This window comes from Leucoraja erinacea, unplaced genomic scaffold (assembly GCF_028641065.1).
Source record: "Leucoraja erinacea ecotype New England unplaced genomic scaffold, Leri_hhj_1 Leri_828S, whole genome shotgun sequence".
Taxonomy (NCBI): Eukaryota; Metazoa; Chordata; class Chondrichthyes; order Rajiformes; family Rajidae; genus Leucoraja; species Leucoraja erinaceus.
In genome coordinates, this window is record NW_026576760.1 from 1 (window position 1) to 16,948 (window position 16,948).

Below are 16,948 nucleotides of genomic sequence, written 5' to 3' on the forward strand. Positions count from 1 at the left end.
GAAGGTTAAGGGGGGACGATAGAGGTTTTTAAAATGAAGAGAGGGATAGACAGAGTTGACGTGGAAAAGCTTTTCCCACTGAGAGTAGGGAAGATTCAAACAAGGGGACATGACTTGAGAATTAAGGGACTGAAGTTTAGGGGTAACATGAGGGGGAACTTCTTTACTCAGAGAGTGGTGGCTGTGTGGAATGAGCATCCAGTGAAGGTGGTGGAGGCAGGTTCGTTTTTATCATTTAAAAATAAATTGGATAGTTATATGGACGGGAAGGGAATGGAAGGTTATGGTCTGAGCGCAGGTATATGGGACTAGGGGGGAATATGTGTTCGGCATGGACTAGAAGGGTCGAGATGGCCTGTTTCCGTGCTGTAATTGTTATATTGTTATATGGTTATATGGTTATATGGTTATATGGTTATATCAAATCCAGCATCCCTGCTTCACTGGACTCTCACCAATTTGCATACAGGGCAAATAGATCAACAGAGGATGCCATCTCTCTGGCTCTTCACACTGTCCTGACCCACCTGGACAGGCAGGGCATGTACATGAGGATGCTCTTCATAGACTATAGCTCTGCATTCAATACGGTCATCCCCACCAAGCTCACCACCAAACTCCACCAGCTAGGCCTCAGCTCGCCGATATGCGATTGGATTCTGAACTTTCTGATGTAGCGACCGCAGGCAGTGAGACTGGGCCCGCACCTGTCCTCCACTATCACCCTGAGCACCGGCACACCACAGCGCTGTGTACTAAGCCCCATGCTCTACTCCATCTTCACTCACGACTGTGTTCCTGCATTTGACACCAACACCATCGTGAAGTTTGCATACGACACAACAGTGATTGGGCTGATCACCAACGGTGATGAAACAAAATACAGAGCGGAAGTGCAGAACCTGGCGGACTGGTGTGCACGTAACAACTTGTCACTAAACACCTCCAAGACCAAGGAGCTGATTATTGACCAGGAGGCCCCATAATGGAGAATACGCCCCAATCTCCATTTACGGGGAAAGTGTGGAGAGAGTGTCCAGATTTAAGTTTCTGGGCACTCACATTTCAGAGGACCTCACATGGTCCACCAACACCATTGCGCTGGTCAAGAAGGCACAGCAACGACTGTTCTTCCTGAGCACATTAAAAAAGACTGGTCTGCATATTAATGTATGGCATCTCTGTGTGGTATCTCAGCTGCACGGAGGCGGAGAGGAGAGCTCTTCAGCGAGTCGTCCACAGAGCGCAAAGGATCATTGGGACACAGCTACCAGCCTTGGAGGGCATCTACCACACACGGTGCCTCAGGAAGGCCGTCAGCATCCATAATGACTCATCGCATCCCTGTAACGGTCTGTTCGAACTACTTCCCTCCGGCAGACATTACAAGGCCTTCTACGCCCGAACCTTCAGACTCAGAAACAGCTTTATTCCAAGAGCTATAGTGGCTCTGAACCGGCCCTGCTGAGTGCCCCCCACCCCCCCTGGACTGTCTCCCTCGGATGACCACGGCACACAGCTTATTTATTTATTTATTTTACTTTACTTTTTCATCGGCTGGAAGCTGCATACTAAATCTCGCTGCACTGACGTGCAATGACAATATTATTATTATTATTATTATTATTATTATTATTATTATTATTATTATTATTATTATTATTATTATTATTATTATTAACTCAGTAGACACCCAGTGAATGTAAACACAATCTCTCTCAGTCTGGGACTTACCACAGACTCTGTATTTTACAGTCCGGGTTCCTCAGAGCTGCAGACACCAGTTTCACTCCAGAATCTCCCAGTTTATTACCACTCAGGTCCAGCTCCATCAGTGAGTGGTTTGTACTGAGAGCGGAGACGAGATCCTTGGTTCCAGAATCTGTGAGACCGACATAAGCCAGCCTGGAGATGAGACAGAGTGAGGTTGAGGGACACAGAGAGACAGGAGACGGTGCAAATCCCCAGTGTTTATCAGTGACACAATTACTGATCATATTAATATTCAGTGTCAGTCACCCAGTGAGTGTAAACACAATCTCTCACAGTCTGGGACTTACCTCACAGTCTGTATTTTACAGTCCGGGTTCTGCAGAGCCGCAGATACCAGTTTCACTCCAGAATCTCCCAGGTCATTGAAACCCAGTCTAAACACAAACAGACAGAGTAAGAAACAAACTGATACAAACTCTGGGGCAGAGATAACTTCTCAGAAATTAATATTTCTGGAAGCACCTCAGCAAATGATTGAATACATCTCTGTGGTTGCGGTGTTTGGAGTCTTTCACCATTTATTCTTATTCCCCGACGACTGTGAAATGTTCCCTGTGACGAGAACGGCTACAACATGCCTGACCCAGGAGAGGGGGGGACGGAGTCTACCACTGGTGACCCGGGGAGGGGGGAAGGGGTCGACCACTGGTGACCCGGGGGAGGTTAAACCGAGTCGACCACTGGTGACCAGTGGGAGGGGGGACGGAGTTGACCACTGGTGACCCGAGGGTGGGGGGGGGATGGAGGAGGGTAAAATAGGAGGGGTGCCCCCCATACACAGTGATGGTCGCTCGGCCCAGTAAAAGGGGTGCTGGACTTAATACCAAAATAGTGAAACAATTTTACAGTTCAGTGTTAACGTCAAACGGACAGTTACCTCAAGTACTGACACTTATGCAGAGCAGGTCCCAGCCGCTGGAGACCTTCACACTGAATGCGGCAGTCCTCCAGATTGAGGTGTTTGATTGTATCACAGATCCCGATGACATGAGACATGACCGCAAAGTCAATCGGCGTCAGTCCCAGTTCATAGAATGAAAGTGTTTCCACAGATCCCAGTGTCTGCTGAGCCAATGCAGGATTCTGAGACTCGAACAGGTAGTGAAACGTGTTCAGGAGGCTCCGTTTATCAGCGTCACTCTCTGTGTTTCCAGCCCGGCGTTTAACCTCCTCCTTCACCCAGTCAATCACTTGGCCGGATGTTTCATTAGGAAATGGACCCAGAAACTCCTCCAGGACCCGAGCTGACTGTGGGGAGGAGAGACCAGCGACAAAACGGAGAAATATTTCAAATCGCCCATCTGTCGTGCTGTGTGCTTCAGACAGGAGTTTGAGGCAGGCTCTATAATTGAGCAGAGGCAGGAACCAGCAGTCGGGAGACCAGGATGGTGGTCTGCCTCCCTGGTGCCAAGGTCTTGGACGTGTCTCAACGCATCCAAGATATCCTGAAATCAGAGGGAGAGGGGCCTGAGGTCGTGGTACATATAGGTACCAATGACATAGGTAAAAAAAGGGAAGAGGTCCTGAAGGGAGGATTTAGGGAGTTGGGAGGAGAGTTAAGGAAAAGGACCAAAAAGGTAACAATCTCAGGATTACTGCCTGTGCCACGCGACAGTGAGAGTAGGAATGGAGCGAGGTGGAGGATAAATGCGTGGCTGAAAGACTGGTGCAGAGGGCAGGGATTCAAGTTTCTGGATCATTGGGACTTCTTTTGGGGAAGGTGGGACCTGTACAGAAAGGATGGGTTGCATTTGAACCCGAGGGGGACCAATATCCTGGCGGGGAAATTTGCAAAGGCCACTGGGGAGACTTTAAACTAGAATGGTTGGGGCGAGGGACTCAAATAGAGAAAGCTAGTAAACAGAATGGGGAGCAGGAAGCAGAAAAGGGAAGCACTCGGACACAAGATGAGAAAGAAAAAAAAGGAAATAAACAGAGAATGTGCATATTTTAACGCAAGGAGCATTGTAAGAAAGGTGGATGAGCTTAGAGTCTGGATAGACAGCTGGAAGTATGATGTTGTGGCGATCAGTGAAACATGGTTGCAGGAGGGCTGTGATTGGAAACTAAATATTCCAGGATTTCGTTGCTTCAGGTGTGATAGAATTAGAGGGGCAAGAGGTGGAGGTGCTGCATTGCTAGTCAGGGAAGATATTACAGCAGTGCTTTGGCAGGATAAATTGGAGGGCTCATCTAGTGAGGCTATTTGGGTGGAACTGAGAAGTGGGAAAGGTGTAGCAACACTTATAGCGGTGTATTATAGACAGCCAAATGGGGAACGAGCATTGGAAGAGCAAATATGTAAGGAGATAGCAGATATTAGTAGTAAGCACAAGGTAGTGATTGTGGGAGATTTCAACTTTCCACACATAGACTGGGAAACTCATTCTGGAAATGGGCTGGATGGTATGGAGTTTGTAAAATGTGTGCAGGATAGTTTTTTGCAGCAATACATAGAGGTACCTACTAGAGGGGGGGCAGTGCTGGACCTCCTGTTAGGAAATGAGACGGGACAGGTGGCGGAGGTATGCGTTGGGGAGCACTTCGGGTCCAGTGATCACAATCCAGTGATCAGAAGGTCAGAACTGGACCTAGGGTTGAGATTTTTGATTGGAGAAAGGCTAACTTTGATGAGATGCGAGATGATTTAAGAGGAGTGAACTGGAACATTTTGTTTTATGGGAAAGATGTAGAAGAGAAATGGAGGACATTTAATGGGGAAATTTTAAGAGTACAGAATCTTTATGTTCCTGTTCGGTTGAAAGGAAACAGTAAAAATTGTAAAGAGCCCTGGTTTTCAAGGGAAATTGGACATCTTGTTCGGAAAAAGAGGAAGACCTACAATAATTATAGGCAGCATGAAGTAATTGAGGTGCTTGAGGAATATAACGAATGTAAAAAGAATCTTAAGAAAGAAATTAGAAAAGCTAAAAGAAGATATGAGGTTGCTTTGGCAAGTAAGGTGAAAGTAAATCCAAAGGGTTTCTACAGCTATATTAATAGCAAAAGGATAACGAGGGATAACATTGGTCCATTGGAGAGACAGAGTGGACAGCTATCTGCAGAGCTAAAAGAGATGGGGGAGATATTGAACAATTTATTTTCTTCGATATTCACCAAGGAGAAGGATATTGAATTATGTGAGGTAAGGGAAACTAGTAGAGTAGCTATGGATACTATGAGTTTCAAAGTAAAAGAAGTACTGACACTTTTGAAAAATATAAAAGTGGATAAGTCTCCAGGTCCTGACAGGATAATCCCTAGGACATTGAGGGAAGTTAGTGTAGAAATAGCCGGGGCTATGACAGAAATATTTCAATTGCATTAGAAACGGAAATAGTCCCCGAGGATTGGCGTACTGCGCATGTTGTTCCATTGTTTAAAAAGGGTTCTAAGAGTAAACCTAGCAATTATAGACTTGTTAGTTTTACTTCAGTGGTGGGCAAATTAATGGAAAAGATACTTAGAGATAATATATATAAGCATCTGGATAAACAGGGTCTGATTAGGAACAGTCAACATGGATTTGTGCCTGGAAGGTCATGTTTGACTAATCTTGAATTATTTGAAGAGGTTACTAGGGAAATTGACGAGGGTAAAGCAGTGGATGTTGTCTATATGGACTTTAGTAAGGCCTTTGACAAGGTTCCTCATGGATGGTTGGTTAAGAAGGTTCAATGGTTGGGTATAAATGCAGGAATAGGAAGATGTATTCAACAGTGGCTGAATGGGAGAAGCCAGAGGGTAATGGTGGATGGCTGTTTATCGGGTTGGAGGCAGGTGACTAGTGGGGAGCCTCAGGGATCTGTGTTGGGTCCTTTGTTGTTTGTCATGTACATCAATGATCTGGATGAAGGGATGGATGGTAAAATGGATTGGTAAGTATGCAGATGATACCAAGATAGGGGGTGTTGTGGATAATGAAGAGGATTTCCAAAGTCTACAGAGTGATTTAGGCCATTTGGAAAAATGGGCTGAAAGATGGCAGATGGAGTTTAATGCTGATAAATGTGAGGTGCTACACCTTGGCAGGACAAATCAAAAGAGGACGTACATGGTAAATGGTAGGGAATTGAAGAATATAGTTGAACAGAGGGATCTGGGAATAACCGTGCATAGTTCCTTGAAGGTGGAATCTCATATAGATAGGGTGGTAAAGAAATCTTTTGGTATGCTAGCCTTTATAAATCAGAGCATTGAGTATAGAAGCTGGGATGTAATGTTAAAATTGTACAAGGCATTGGTGAGACCAAATCTGGAGGGTGGTGTACAATTTTGGTCGCCCAATTATAGGAAGGATGTCAACAAAATAGAGAGAGTACAGAGGAGATTTACTAGAATGTTGCCTGGGTTTCAACAACTAAGTTACAGAGATAGGTTGAATAAGTTAGGCCTTTATTCTCTGGAGCGCAGAAGGTTAAGGGGGGACTTGATAGAGGTCTTTAAAATGATGAGAGGGATAGACAGAGTTGATGTGGACAAGCTTTTCCCTTTGAGAATAGGGAAGATTCAAACAAGAGGACATGACTTTAGAATTAAGGGACAGAAGTTTAGGGGTAACATGAGAGTGGTAGCAGTGTGGAATGAGCTTCCAGTGGAAGTGGTGGAGGCAGGTTCGTTGGTATCATTTAAAAATAAATTGGATAGGCATATGGATGAGAAGGGAATGGAGGGGTATGATATTAGTGCAGGCAGGTGGGACTAAGGGAAAAAAGTTGTTCGGCATGGACTTGTAGGGCCGAGATGGCCTGTTTCCGTGCTGTAATTGTTATATGGTTATATGGTTATGTGATCAACGATACCAACATGGAGATCAGCAGAGGATGTGCACCCTCCCTAATGTCCAAGTGGCCCACCACCTGACCATCGGTATATGGGACCTCCATGATGGAGTACATCTAAACAGACAGGGGGTGAGGATCTTCACAAAGAACCTCAAATATACTGCCCTGGGACGTAACCTGCCCAACCCCTCGATCAATGGGAACCCAAGAGGCCAATCTGGACTCCCTCCCCCCGACCATGTAAGGACCACCTGCCAAACTGCGAGGAGACAGAACAGCCCAGTCAGGGCCGCCCGTGTGCCCAGCTCATCACTCCAGCCACAGCTGCGGATCACCTCGGAGATGGGAGAGATCAGGCAGCTGCTGCACACCCTATGTTCCTACCTCCTAGGGTAACAAAAGATATAAATATATAAACAGTCCCTTCCGAGTGACTGATAAAAACAGCATATGATTGCACTGAATTAGTACTGTGGATATTGTTGATATTAATATTAATAGTTGATATTGATTATTAATATAGTTATTATTACTAGGTGGCAATATGAGTCTGCCTTACCATGGCATACAAAACTGTACCTAACATTCCCCAATTATAGAAAAAACTAGTGTTTTCGCACCTGTCCCACATAATAGGTTTTATTTAAACTAAAAAAGAAGAGAATATAAATACAAAACAAATGAGTTTATTCCATATAGGCTGCTGGAATATCCAGGGTCTCTACTCTTCCAGCTTTGGGATGAAGACTGGGAACCCTGAATTCCTAAAGTCTATAGAAGACACAGATATTATGATATTAACAGAAACATGATATCAAAAGGATACATTAATTCACTGTCCCTCAGGGTTCCATGAAGTCATGGTGCCCTCAGTAAAAACTACTGATATACATAAAGGCAGAACCTCTGGGGGGGTTTCCACCCGCCCGGGAGGAAAGACAGCCGCCTGCACAGACCTGCCCCGATCGACTACACGGAGCAGCGTTTCATTCAGCAACAAGGCGGTAGGACCGTTTACCGGGCGGTCCGCTACCCCGACACCGTGCCGAGCCCAGCCCCGCTAGCGCCTGAGCAGCGGGCTGGATGTAAAAGCCAAGGAGGCGTCCGGCCGGACTTATCGGACGGGGACGTCTCTCCACCCAGGTGGAGGAGAGACAGCCACCTGAGCCGCATGCAGCGGCTCTTGGAGCAGGAGCTCCAGCGAGGAGCACCCCAGGAGGGGCGCTCTCGCAGAGGGGGTCAGGCTCTCCCTCCACAGTGCCTTGTGCACTGTCCATTGTTTCCTCCTTTCCAGAGGATAGCTTTGGTGACCAGGACTGGGCTGGTCAAGAACAGGGGCAATGGCTGAAGATCTCGGGAGTATGCAAGGGGTGCAGGAACAGGAAGAGCTGCTAGGTGTGGTGGACAGCTACATGGAAACCCCATGTGCAGGAGGCGTTAAAAGCCTGACGACAGCCATCACATCGTTTTTTCCTCGTTCCATGGACAAATACGGAGGTGACCACAATCTTCGTAAACAAGTTATAAGACCCCAACCACTGAGCCAGACCCACTGCTCTGTGGCAAAAACCTCACAAAGCATATGAAGGACATGCAAGAAGTTTTACAAAACTTTCGGCTCATGAGGGCAGGGCTGGGACGAGTAACCATCAGTCAACGTCTATCATATCGGACTGATGAAAGCTCGAGATCCGCATCTATCACCGAAAGTCTTATTTAGACCAGGGCCCAGAGCGGACCCCATGGAAAATGTGCCACCCCCCAACGTCACCGCCACGTCAGACGACGTGCAACACTCGTTGGACCGGCAGGAAACAGAGGAATACCCATAACCATGGAGGTAGGTGGGTCTGGTTCCTACCAGTATATAGAGCATACTAACACATGGGAGTCTATCACGAGTGATCAGTATATACTCAATGGCATTAGTGAATACAATTCATACTAGAAAAATTGCCATCAGGTCAACATTCACCCCAGAGGGTATTTTTCCTCTCTCCGTTAAAGAATCAAGAGGGACAAGCTGAACTGGTGAGACTAATTACAAAGGGTGTCATGGGGAAACCTGAACCCTTGCAATTCGTATCAAATATATTCACTAAACCCTAAAAAGATGGCGGATGTCCCATCATCATTGGCTTAACTTCACTAAATATTAAAAATAAATTGGATAGGCATATGGATGAGAAAGGAATGGAGGGTTATGGTATGAGTGCAGGCAGGTGGGACTAAGGGGGAAAAAAGTTGTTCGGCACGGACTTGTAGGGCCGAGATGGCCTGTTTCCGTGCTGTAATTTTTATATGGTTATATGGTTAAATATGTTTGTTAAGTGTATACATTTCAAAATGGAACCGGTTGTTACTGCCAAACAACTAAATACCAAAGGATACTTCATGGCAAGCATTCATCTTAAAGATGTTTACTATTTAGTACCACTCACAAGTATCATCGCAGATACCTGAAATTTAACTGGATGGGGCAGCTATAGTAGTTTAAAGCGTTGATATCCTAAATGGTAGGCAAGACCATGAATTTGACCATGTTAGCTGTTCAGCTATCAGTTATTCGATAGTTGTCTTACATCCAGATAAATCTAAGTTGAAGCCATCCTCTATCATGGACTACTTGGGCTTCACAATTAATTCAGTCTACGTGACTGTAACATTGCCAAGAGACACATAGTTGAATTGGCACAATCGTGCAACAATTTAATGGTCAACAAAGTACCAACTACTCGACAAGTAACAGAGTAATTGGGATAATGGTAGCAACATTTCCAGCTACAAAATTCGGACCTTTGTACCAAAAACGACATACAGGCATTATGGTCGTTTCATGAAGTTACCCACTGAAGTAATATCAGAACGACAGTGGTGGGCAAAAAACGTTTGACATAGGTTCAGCCTGTTATCATCATTAAATCCAGCACAAGTAGTAGATGGACTAATCCAGAATCATCGTTGCCACTTTACATTGGGCATTAATTATCTAGAGATGTTTGGGTGACTTTTTATGGTTTAAAAGCATATGCATAAATATGCATCACTTGCATGTACGGTTATAAATAGATAATACTACGGTGATGGCCTACATTAACCATATGGGTGGCATAAAATCGGTATCATGCAACGTTGGTCAATACAATTTGGCAATGGTGTGTCCAAAGACATATTTGGCTATCAGTAACTTACCTACCAGGTAAGCTAAATACAGTGGCAGACATCAGATCACGTAAATTTAATGACAACATTGAATGGATGTTAAAACCCCAAAAATATATATTTTTCACAAAAGTTATCAAGCAATATGGCACGCTAGATATCGATTTATTTGCATCTAGACTAAATCACCAGGTACCTATGTATGTCGATTGGGAACCAGACCCTGAGGCAGCAGCGGTAGATGCGTTCGCGCTGGATTGGGGAAATCTTTCTTCTATTCATTTCCTCCCTTCTGCCTCATCAGTCGGGGGCTACGCACAGTACAAATGGACTCTGCTTCAGGTATTTTGATAGTACCCGACTGGCCTACACAGCCATGGTTCCCAATACTCCATGACATGGTTGTTGGAACTCCGATGGTATTCCCCAGTGACCCAGAGTTATTAACACCCAGTGTTGGGCACAAGCCACCCGTGCCATGAGAAAATCAAACTCCTGGGTTGCAGATGCTGCACAAACCACTTCTGGGACTGGGATTATCATAACAAACCATCGACACCATGTCAGCATCCCTCTGAACATCCACTAAAAAACAGCACTTGTCCAGCATCAAAAAATGGGAGAAGTACTGCTTGGATACAGGGACCACTTACTCAAACGCTACAGTTACCAACGTACTGGAATTCCTGACGAACCTTCACCACGATGAAGGATTTCAGCTACAGAGTCATCAACACAGCTAGAATTGCCCTGCCTGTCTCTTTAAAACCAGCTCCAGGACAACAGGCCACGGGGTCCCACCAGCTGGTGGTCAAACTAATGAAGGGTATTTACAACTGTAACCCCTAGACCAAGGTACACCCATATACGGGATGTCAGTGAGGTCCTGACATACCTAGGGGATGCCCACCAGCCAGATCCCTCAACCTGAAACCATCTATGCTCAAAACACTCATGTTGATGGCACTTGTAGCTGCACAGAGGCTCCCGTCACTACACCTATTGCGACAGGACACAATGCTCACAACTCCAGACAAGATCTCTGTCGTTATTCAGGGAATGATCAAACAGAGCAGACCAGGAACACCTAATCCAGTCGTGGAATTCCGGGCTTACCCACCAGAAACACGGTTATGTGCCATGACCCTATTATCCTACATAGACACAACTAAAATATTCGAGGGAGATGAAAAGCCTTGTGGGTCAGTCATAAAAAAAACCTTATGGTCGGGTGACGAGCCAAACCATTTCGAGATGGCTCAAGCAGGTGCTAAAAGCTGCTGGGATAAAAAAATAACATGTACAAAGTTCATTCCACCAGGGCAGCATCCACGTCGATGACTAAAAGAATGGACGTGCCTATAAACCACATCCTGGCTACAGCAGGATGGTGGGGGGTAAGATCGTTCAGAAATTTTATAATAAGCCGTTGGCAAAACCTGTTTTATTTGCAGGAAAGATTTTACAAACTGCAAATATTTAATTGAAGCCCCGGGGAACAATTTAATTTCTTTGTTGGTATTTGTAAAAAATACCATTGTGTTTTTCTACAAACAGATTCATTGGTTGATTACGATAACACACTTCCTCCCTCAAAGACTTCGGCAGTGATGTAGTAATAACTGTTACACGGTTTGAAATCACAGAGCTTTGAAATCTTCACGGAATCACTCACGTGACTCCGAAGTAAAATAGTAAGATTAAACGAGAACTTACCAGTTTGAAGTTTGATCTGTATTTTATGAGGAGTTATGATGAGGGATTACGTGCCCTCCGCTCCCACCCTCAATAATATGGGTCAAATTCATGAACTGATGTCTCCTTATCTTTACTATGTTTACTTCAATAACTGTGTCTATCTGTGATTCCACACCGCTGCTTTGAAGTATGCCGCGCATGCGTGCTGAACGGGTTCTTCACGTAATCCCTCATCGTAACTCCTCATAAAATACAGATCAAACTTCAAACTGGTAAGTTCTGATTTAATCTTACTATTCTATAACATTCAAATTCCAATTAAAATCTGGCTTAAAATATTTGACAGTGTAATCCAGCCTATTGCGCTTTATGGCAGTGAAGTATGGGGTCACCATATGGTCACTCAGTCACCATAGTTATAGTAAATTGGAAAAACATACAACGGAGGCCCTGCATGCAGAATTTTATCGGAACATCCTCCGTATCCAAAGGAAAACACCAACAAACGCATGTAGGGCGGAATTAGGAAGATACCCGCTGATAATAAATATCCAGAAAAGAGCACTAAATTTTTGGAATCACCTTAAATCTAGCCCCCCATGTACTCTCCTGTTTAAAGCCCTTCAAACACAAGAGGGGAACCCAGAAAAGATGTCCCTGTGTCAGTTGGTACTGAGACTAACTACCCATATTCAGTTAAAACCCATCCAGCTAAATCCTGACCAGCCTCAGATCAACACTGATCCCCAATCACCAGTTAGACTGAACCAAGTTATCAAACAATGTAAAGAAACGTATTTGGAACATTGGGATAAAGAAACCAAAAGCCAAAGCAGATTAGAATGTTACCGTGCCCTAAAAAGAGATTATAAATTGGCAGACTATCTCTCAACTGTTAGAGACATAAAGCAGAGACAGACCCTCACCAAATACAGGTTAAGTGACCACTATTTGACAGTTGAAAAAGGAAGACAGAAGAGATTCTGGCAACCAAGAGAAAATAGAATATGCGGCCACTGTTTGACAGATGAGGTTGAAACAGAGGTTTACTTCCTCCTAAAATGCAATAAAATTTGACAAAACAAGGAAAGCATACTTTGACAAACTCAGTGTGGCAACCCCTGATTTTAAAGAACTAGATGATACATCAAAACTAAGAATAATCCTTGGCGAAGGAAATACGGCACATCTTGGTGCACAATACGTAACAGCATGCCACAACCTGAGAGACGGTGAATGGCCAACATGCACATATGTACCCACACACTAATTGACATTAACTGACACTAAGAAATTAATATTGAATTGCTAAACATTGCTATTGTGTTGTACTGCTTACAGCTGCAAGAACGTGTAGCATTCAATAAAGGGCTATAGGCCTATTGCGAGTTTATGTACAGGGCCATATCTATCCATGCACTGTATACTTGTATTTATACTTATGCATCTTAGATATGTATGCCATGTTTTATACTTTGGCAATATAACAATGTATTTTTTATCATGCCAATAAAGTTTTTAAATTGAAAAAATTGAAGAAAGCGAGAGAGAGAGAGCGAGAGAGAGAGAGAGAGCGAGAGCGAGAGTGAGAGAGAGAGAGAGAGAGAGAGAGAGAGAGAGAGGGAGAGGGAGAGGGAGAGTGGAGAGTGGAGAGGGAACATGCGGTGTTCACGGGGACTTTGGAAGTATTCCATGGGCGCTGGTCACCGCGTGGGGTTTAGAGTATTGTGAATAATGATTGTAATGTTGTACTATAATGACACGATATAATGTAAGTCCGTTTTGTGTATGACTTGATCTGTTGTATTATTTGATGTGTTGAATAAAGTCTTTGAAAAGGAAAAAAAAAATGAGGGAGAGGGAGAGGGAGAGGGAGAGGGAGAGACACACACAGGACTGCTGGTCATTCCAATGAACTCCTTCAAGCCTGACGGTTTTCAACCAAACATGTGTTTAATATACGAATATCAATAAGTAAGAAATGTTGTTAATTAAAATTGGGTATTTAAACAGTAAATATCCATTTAGACCTAGTTATAAGAAGAAATGTAACCCTCTTAGAGGAAATTCACAGTTTTTGATTTTGTTTAACATGAATATCAATAAGCAAAATTTTTGTTAATTTCATTACGGTATTTAAATAGTAAATACCCACTTAGATTTTTAAGTTTTAATATGAATTACTTACAGTTCTTCTTCTGTTTTCTTTCTGTTCACATAATATTCAGTTTTGACCGTTTTTTCTTTTCTGCAATATTATCTTATAAGGGGCGGAGCTAAATGTAATTAACACCTATAGAAGCTCACGAAATTTCCCACCAGGGGGTGACACATACAGTATCCTTAAATACTGTTTTTTCGTATTATTTTACGTCATTTAGCACCTTTTGCGCCTTTTCTTCATGTTTTCTTGTGATATACCAGCAGGGTTTTGAAATTGGGATCATCCACCCAACACCCGGAAGGTTGATTTATTGTGTTGCCCCATCTGAAACAAGGGAATCCATGTAAGCTATAATGCAAGACGCCCCTCTGAAGAAATCTGGAGGAATTACTTTTTGTAGCTGGAATATTAGGGGCGTTAATGATCCAATTAAAAGGGGTAATGTTCTTGCCCAATTAAAATTGGGACAGTTTGTTTTATGGGAAAGATGTGGAAGAGAAATGGAGTACATTTAAAGGTGAAATTTTAAGAGTACAGAATCTTTATGTCCCTGTTCGGTTGAAAGGAAATCGTAAAAATTGTAAAGAGCCATGGTTTTCAAGGGAAATTGGACACTTGGTTCGGAAAAAGAGGGAGATCTACAATAATTAAAGGCAGACTGGATTAAATGAGGTGCTTGAGGAGTATAAAGAATGTAAAAAGAATCTTAAGAAAGAAATTAGAAAAGCTAAAAGAAGATATGAGGTTGCTTTGGCAAGTAAGGTAAAAGTAAATTTGAGGGGTTTCTACCGCTATATTAATAGCAAAAGGATAACGAGGGATAAAATTGGTCCATTAGAGAGTCAGAGTGGACAACTATCTGCAGAGCCAAAAGAAATGGGGGAGATATTGAACAGTTTCTTTTCTTCGGTATTCACCAAGGAGAAAGATATTGAATTATGTGAGGTAAGGGAAACAAGTAGAGTAGCTATGGAATCTATGAGATTCAAAGAAGAGGAAGTACTGACACTTTTGAGAAATATAAAATTGGATAAGTCTCCAGGTCCTGACAGGATATTCCCAAGGACATTGAGGGAAGTTAGTGTAGAAATAGCAGGGGCTATGGCAGAAATATTTCAAGTGTCATTAGAAACGGGAATAGTGCCGGGGGATTGGCGTACTGCGCATGTTGTTCCATTGTTTAAAAAGGGGTCTAAGAGTAAACCTAGCAATTATAGACCTGTTAGTTTGACATCAGTGGTGGGCAAATTAATGGAAAGAATACTTAGAGATAATATATATAAGCATCTGGATAAACAGGGTCTGATTAGAAACAGTCAACATGGATTTGTGCCTGGAAGGTCATGTTTGACTAATCTTCTTGAATTTTTTGTAGATGTTACTCGGGAAATTGATGAGGGTAAAGCAGTGGATGTTGTGTATATGGACTTCAGTAAGGCCTTTGACAAGGTTCCTCATGGACGGTTGGTTAAGAAGGTTCAATGGTTGGGTATTAATGGTGGAGTAGCAAGATGGATTCAACAGTGGCTGAATGGGAGATGCCAGAGAGTAATGGTGGGTGGTTGTTTGTCAGGTTGGAGGCCAGTGACGAGTGGGGAGCCACAGGGATCTGTGTTGGGTCCACTGTTGTTTTTCATGTACATCAATGATCTGGATGATGGTGCGGTAAATTGGATTAGTAAGTATGCAGATGATACTAAGATAGGTGGGGTTGTGGGTAATAAAGTAGAGTTTCAAAGTCTACAGAGAGATTTATGCCAGTTGGAAGAGTGGGCTGAAAGATGGCAGATGGAGTTTAACGCTGATAAGTGTGAGGCGCTACATCTTGGCAGGACAAATGGTAAATGGTAGGGAATTGAAGAATGTAGGTGAACAGAGGGATCTGGCAATAACTGTGCACAGTTCCCTGAAAGTGGAATCTCATGTAGATAGGGTGGTAAAGAAAGCTTTTGGTGTGCTGGCCTTTATCAATCAGAGCATTGAGTATAGAAGTTGGGATGTAATGTTAAAATTGTACAAGGCATTGGTGAGGCCAATTCTGGAGTATGGTGTACAATTTTGGTCGCCTAATTATAGGAAGGATGTCAACAAAATAGAGAGAGTACAGAGGAGATTTACTAGAATGTTGCCTGGGTTTCAGCAACTAAGTTACAGAGAAAGGTTGAACAAGTTAGGGCTTTATTCTTTGGAGCGCAGAAGGTTAAGGGGGGACTTGATAGAGGTTTTTAAAATGATGAGAGGGATAGATAGAGTTGACGTGGAAAAGCTTTTCCCACTGAGTGTAGGGAAGATTCAAACAAGGGGACATGACTTGAGAATTAAGGGACTGAAGTTTAGGGGTAACATGAGGGGGAACTTCTTTACTCGGAGAGTGGTAGCTGTGTGGAATGATCTTCCAGTGAAGGTGGTGGAGGCAGGTTCGTTTTTATCATTTAAAAATAAATTGGATAGTTATATGGATGGGAAGGGAATGGAGGGTTATGTTCTGAGCGCAGGTATATGGGACTAGGGAAGATTATGTGTTCGGCACGGACTAAAAGGGTCGAGATGGCCTGTTTCCGTGGTGTAATTGTTATATGGTTATATGGATTAGGACTTAACCAGGATCTGTAAATTAATTTAAACCCATAAAAAGGGGTTATAAATTTGTGTTAACAAATTTTATGATTTCAATGTCGAATTCATGTCCAAATTATGTTAACACAATTCCTCCCACAGTCAAGGCAGACGTGATGCATGGACTCGTTTCCACGGCATGAAATCACAGAGTTTTAAAATCTTCACGAAGTCACTCCGAAGTAAAATAGTAAGATTAAACGAGAACTTAACAGTTTGAAGTTTGTTCTGTATTTTATGAGGAATTACGATGAGGGATTACGTGCCCTCCGCTCCCACCCTGATCATATACTTAACTGGTACCTCTTCTCTAATCTTACTATGTTTAGTCATTATAGTTATCTGTGATTTCACACCGCTGCTTTGCAGAATGACACGCATGCGTCCTAGCGGGCTTCTTCACATAATCCCTCATCGTAACTCCTCATAAAATACAGATCAAACTTCAAACTGGTAAGTTCTCGTTTAATCTTACTAATAATTGACAGGCTCATAAGAGGCAGTGATGAGGATACAAGTTTTCATCCGGACCAAGGACCTGACAGGACAGTGCAATGAAACTCCCAAAGGTCCTGGTTGTGCACTCAGAGGAGGCTTGATGAGGTTGGGGGTAAAGATCAAGTGCGGTGCTGAACGGGAGCTGCACCAGGACAACGGGCTGAATGGCCTCTGATGACTCTGCGATTCTGATTACTGGGTGAAACGTCCACTCACAAGCAGACAAGTAAACCACACCCCAGCACGACCAATG

General features: G+C 43.4%; 1 protein-coding gene across 1 annotated transcript; it reads right to left on the reverse strand.

Annotated features, from left to right (window-relative positions):
• Positions 1 to 1,734: 1,734 nt before the first annotated feature.
• On the reverse strand, positions 1,735 to 3,116 carry LOC129694852 (ribonuclease inhibitor-like; the record flags this gene model as incomplete). The annotated part of the gene is made up of 3 exons (XM_055631611.1): positions 2,651 to 3,116; positions 2,061 to 2,147; positions 1,735 to 1,905 (listed from the first exon to the last, which is right to left on the reverse strand). Coding segments are annotated over exons 1-3 (377 nt in total), but the record flags the coding sequence as incomplete, so codon positions are not given.
• Between the last annotated feature and the right edge of the window lie 13,832 nt (positions 3,117 to 16,948).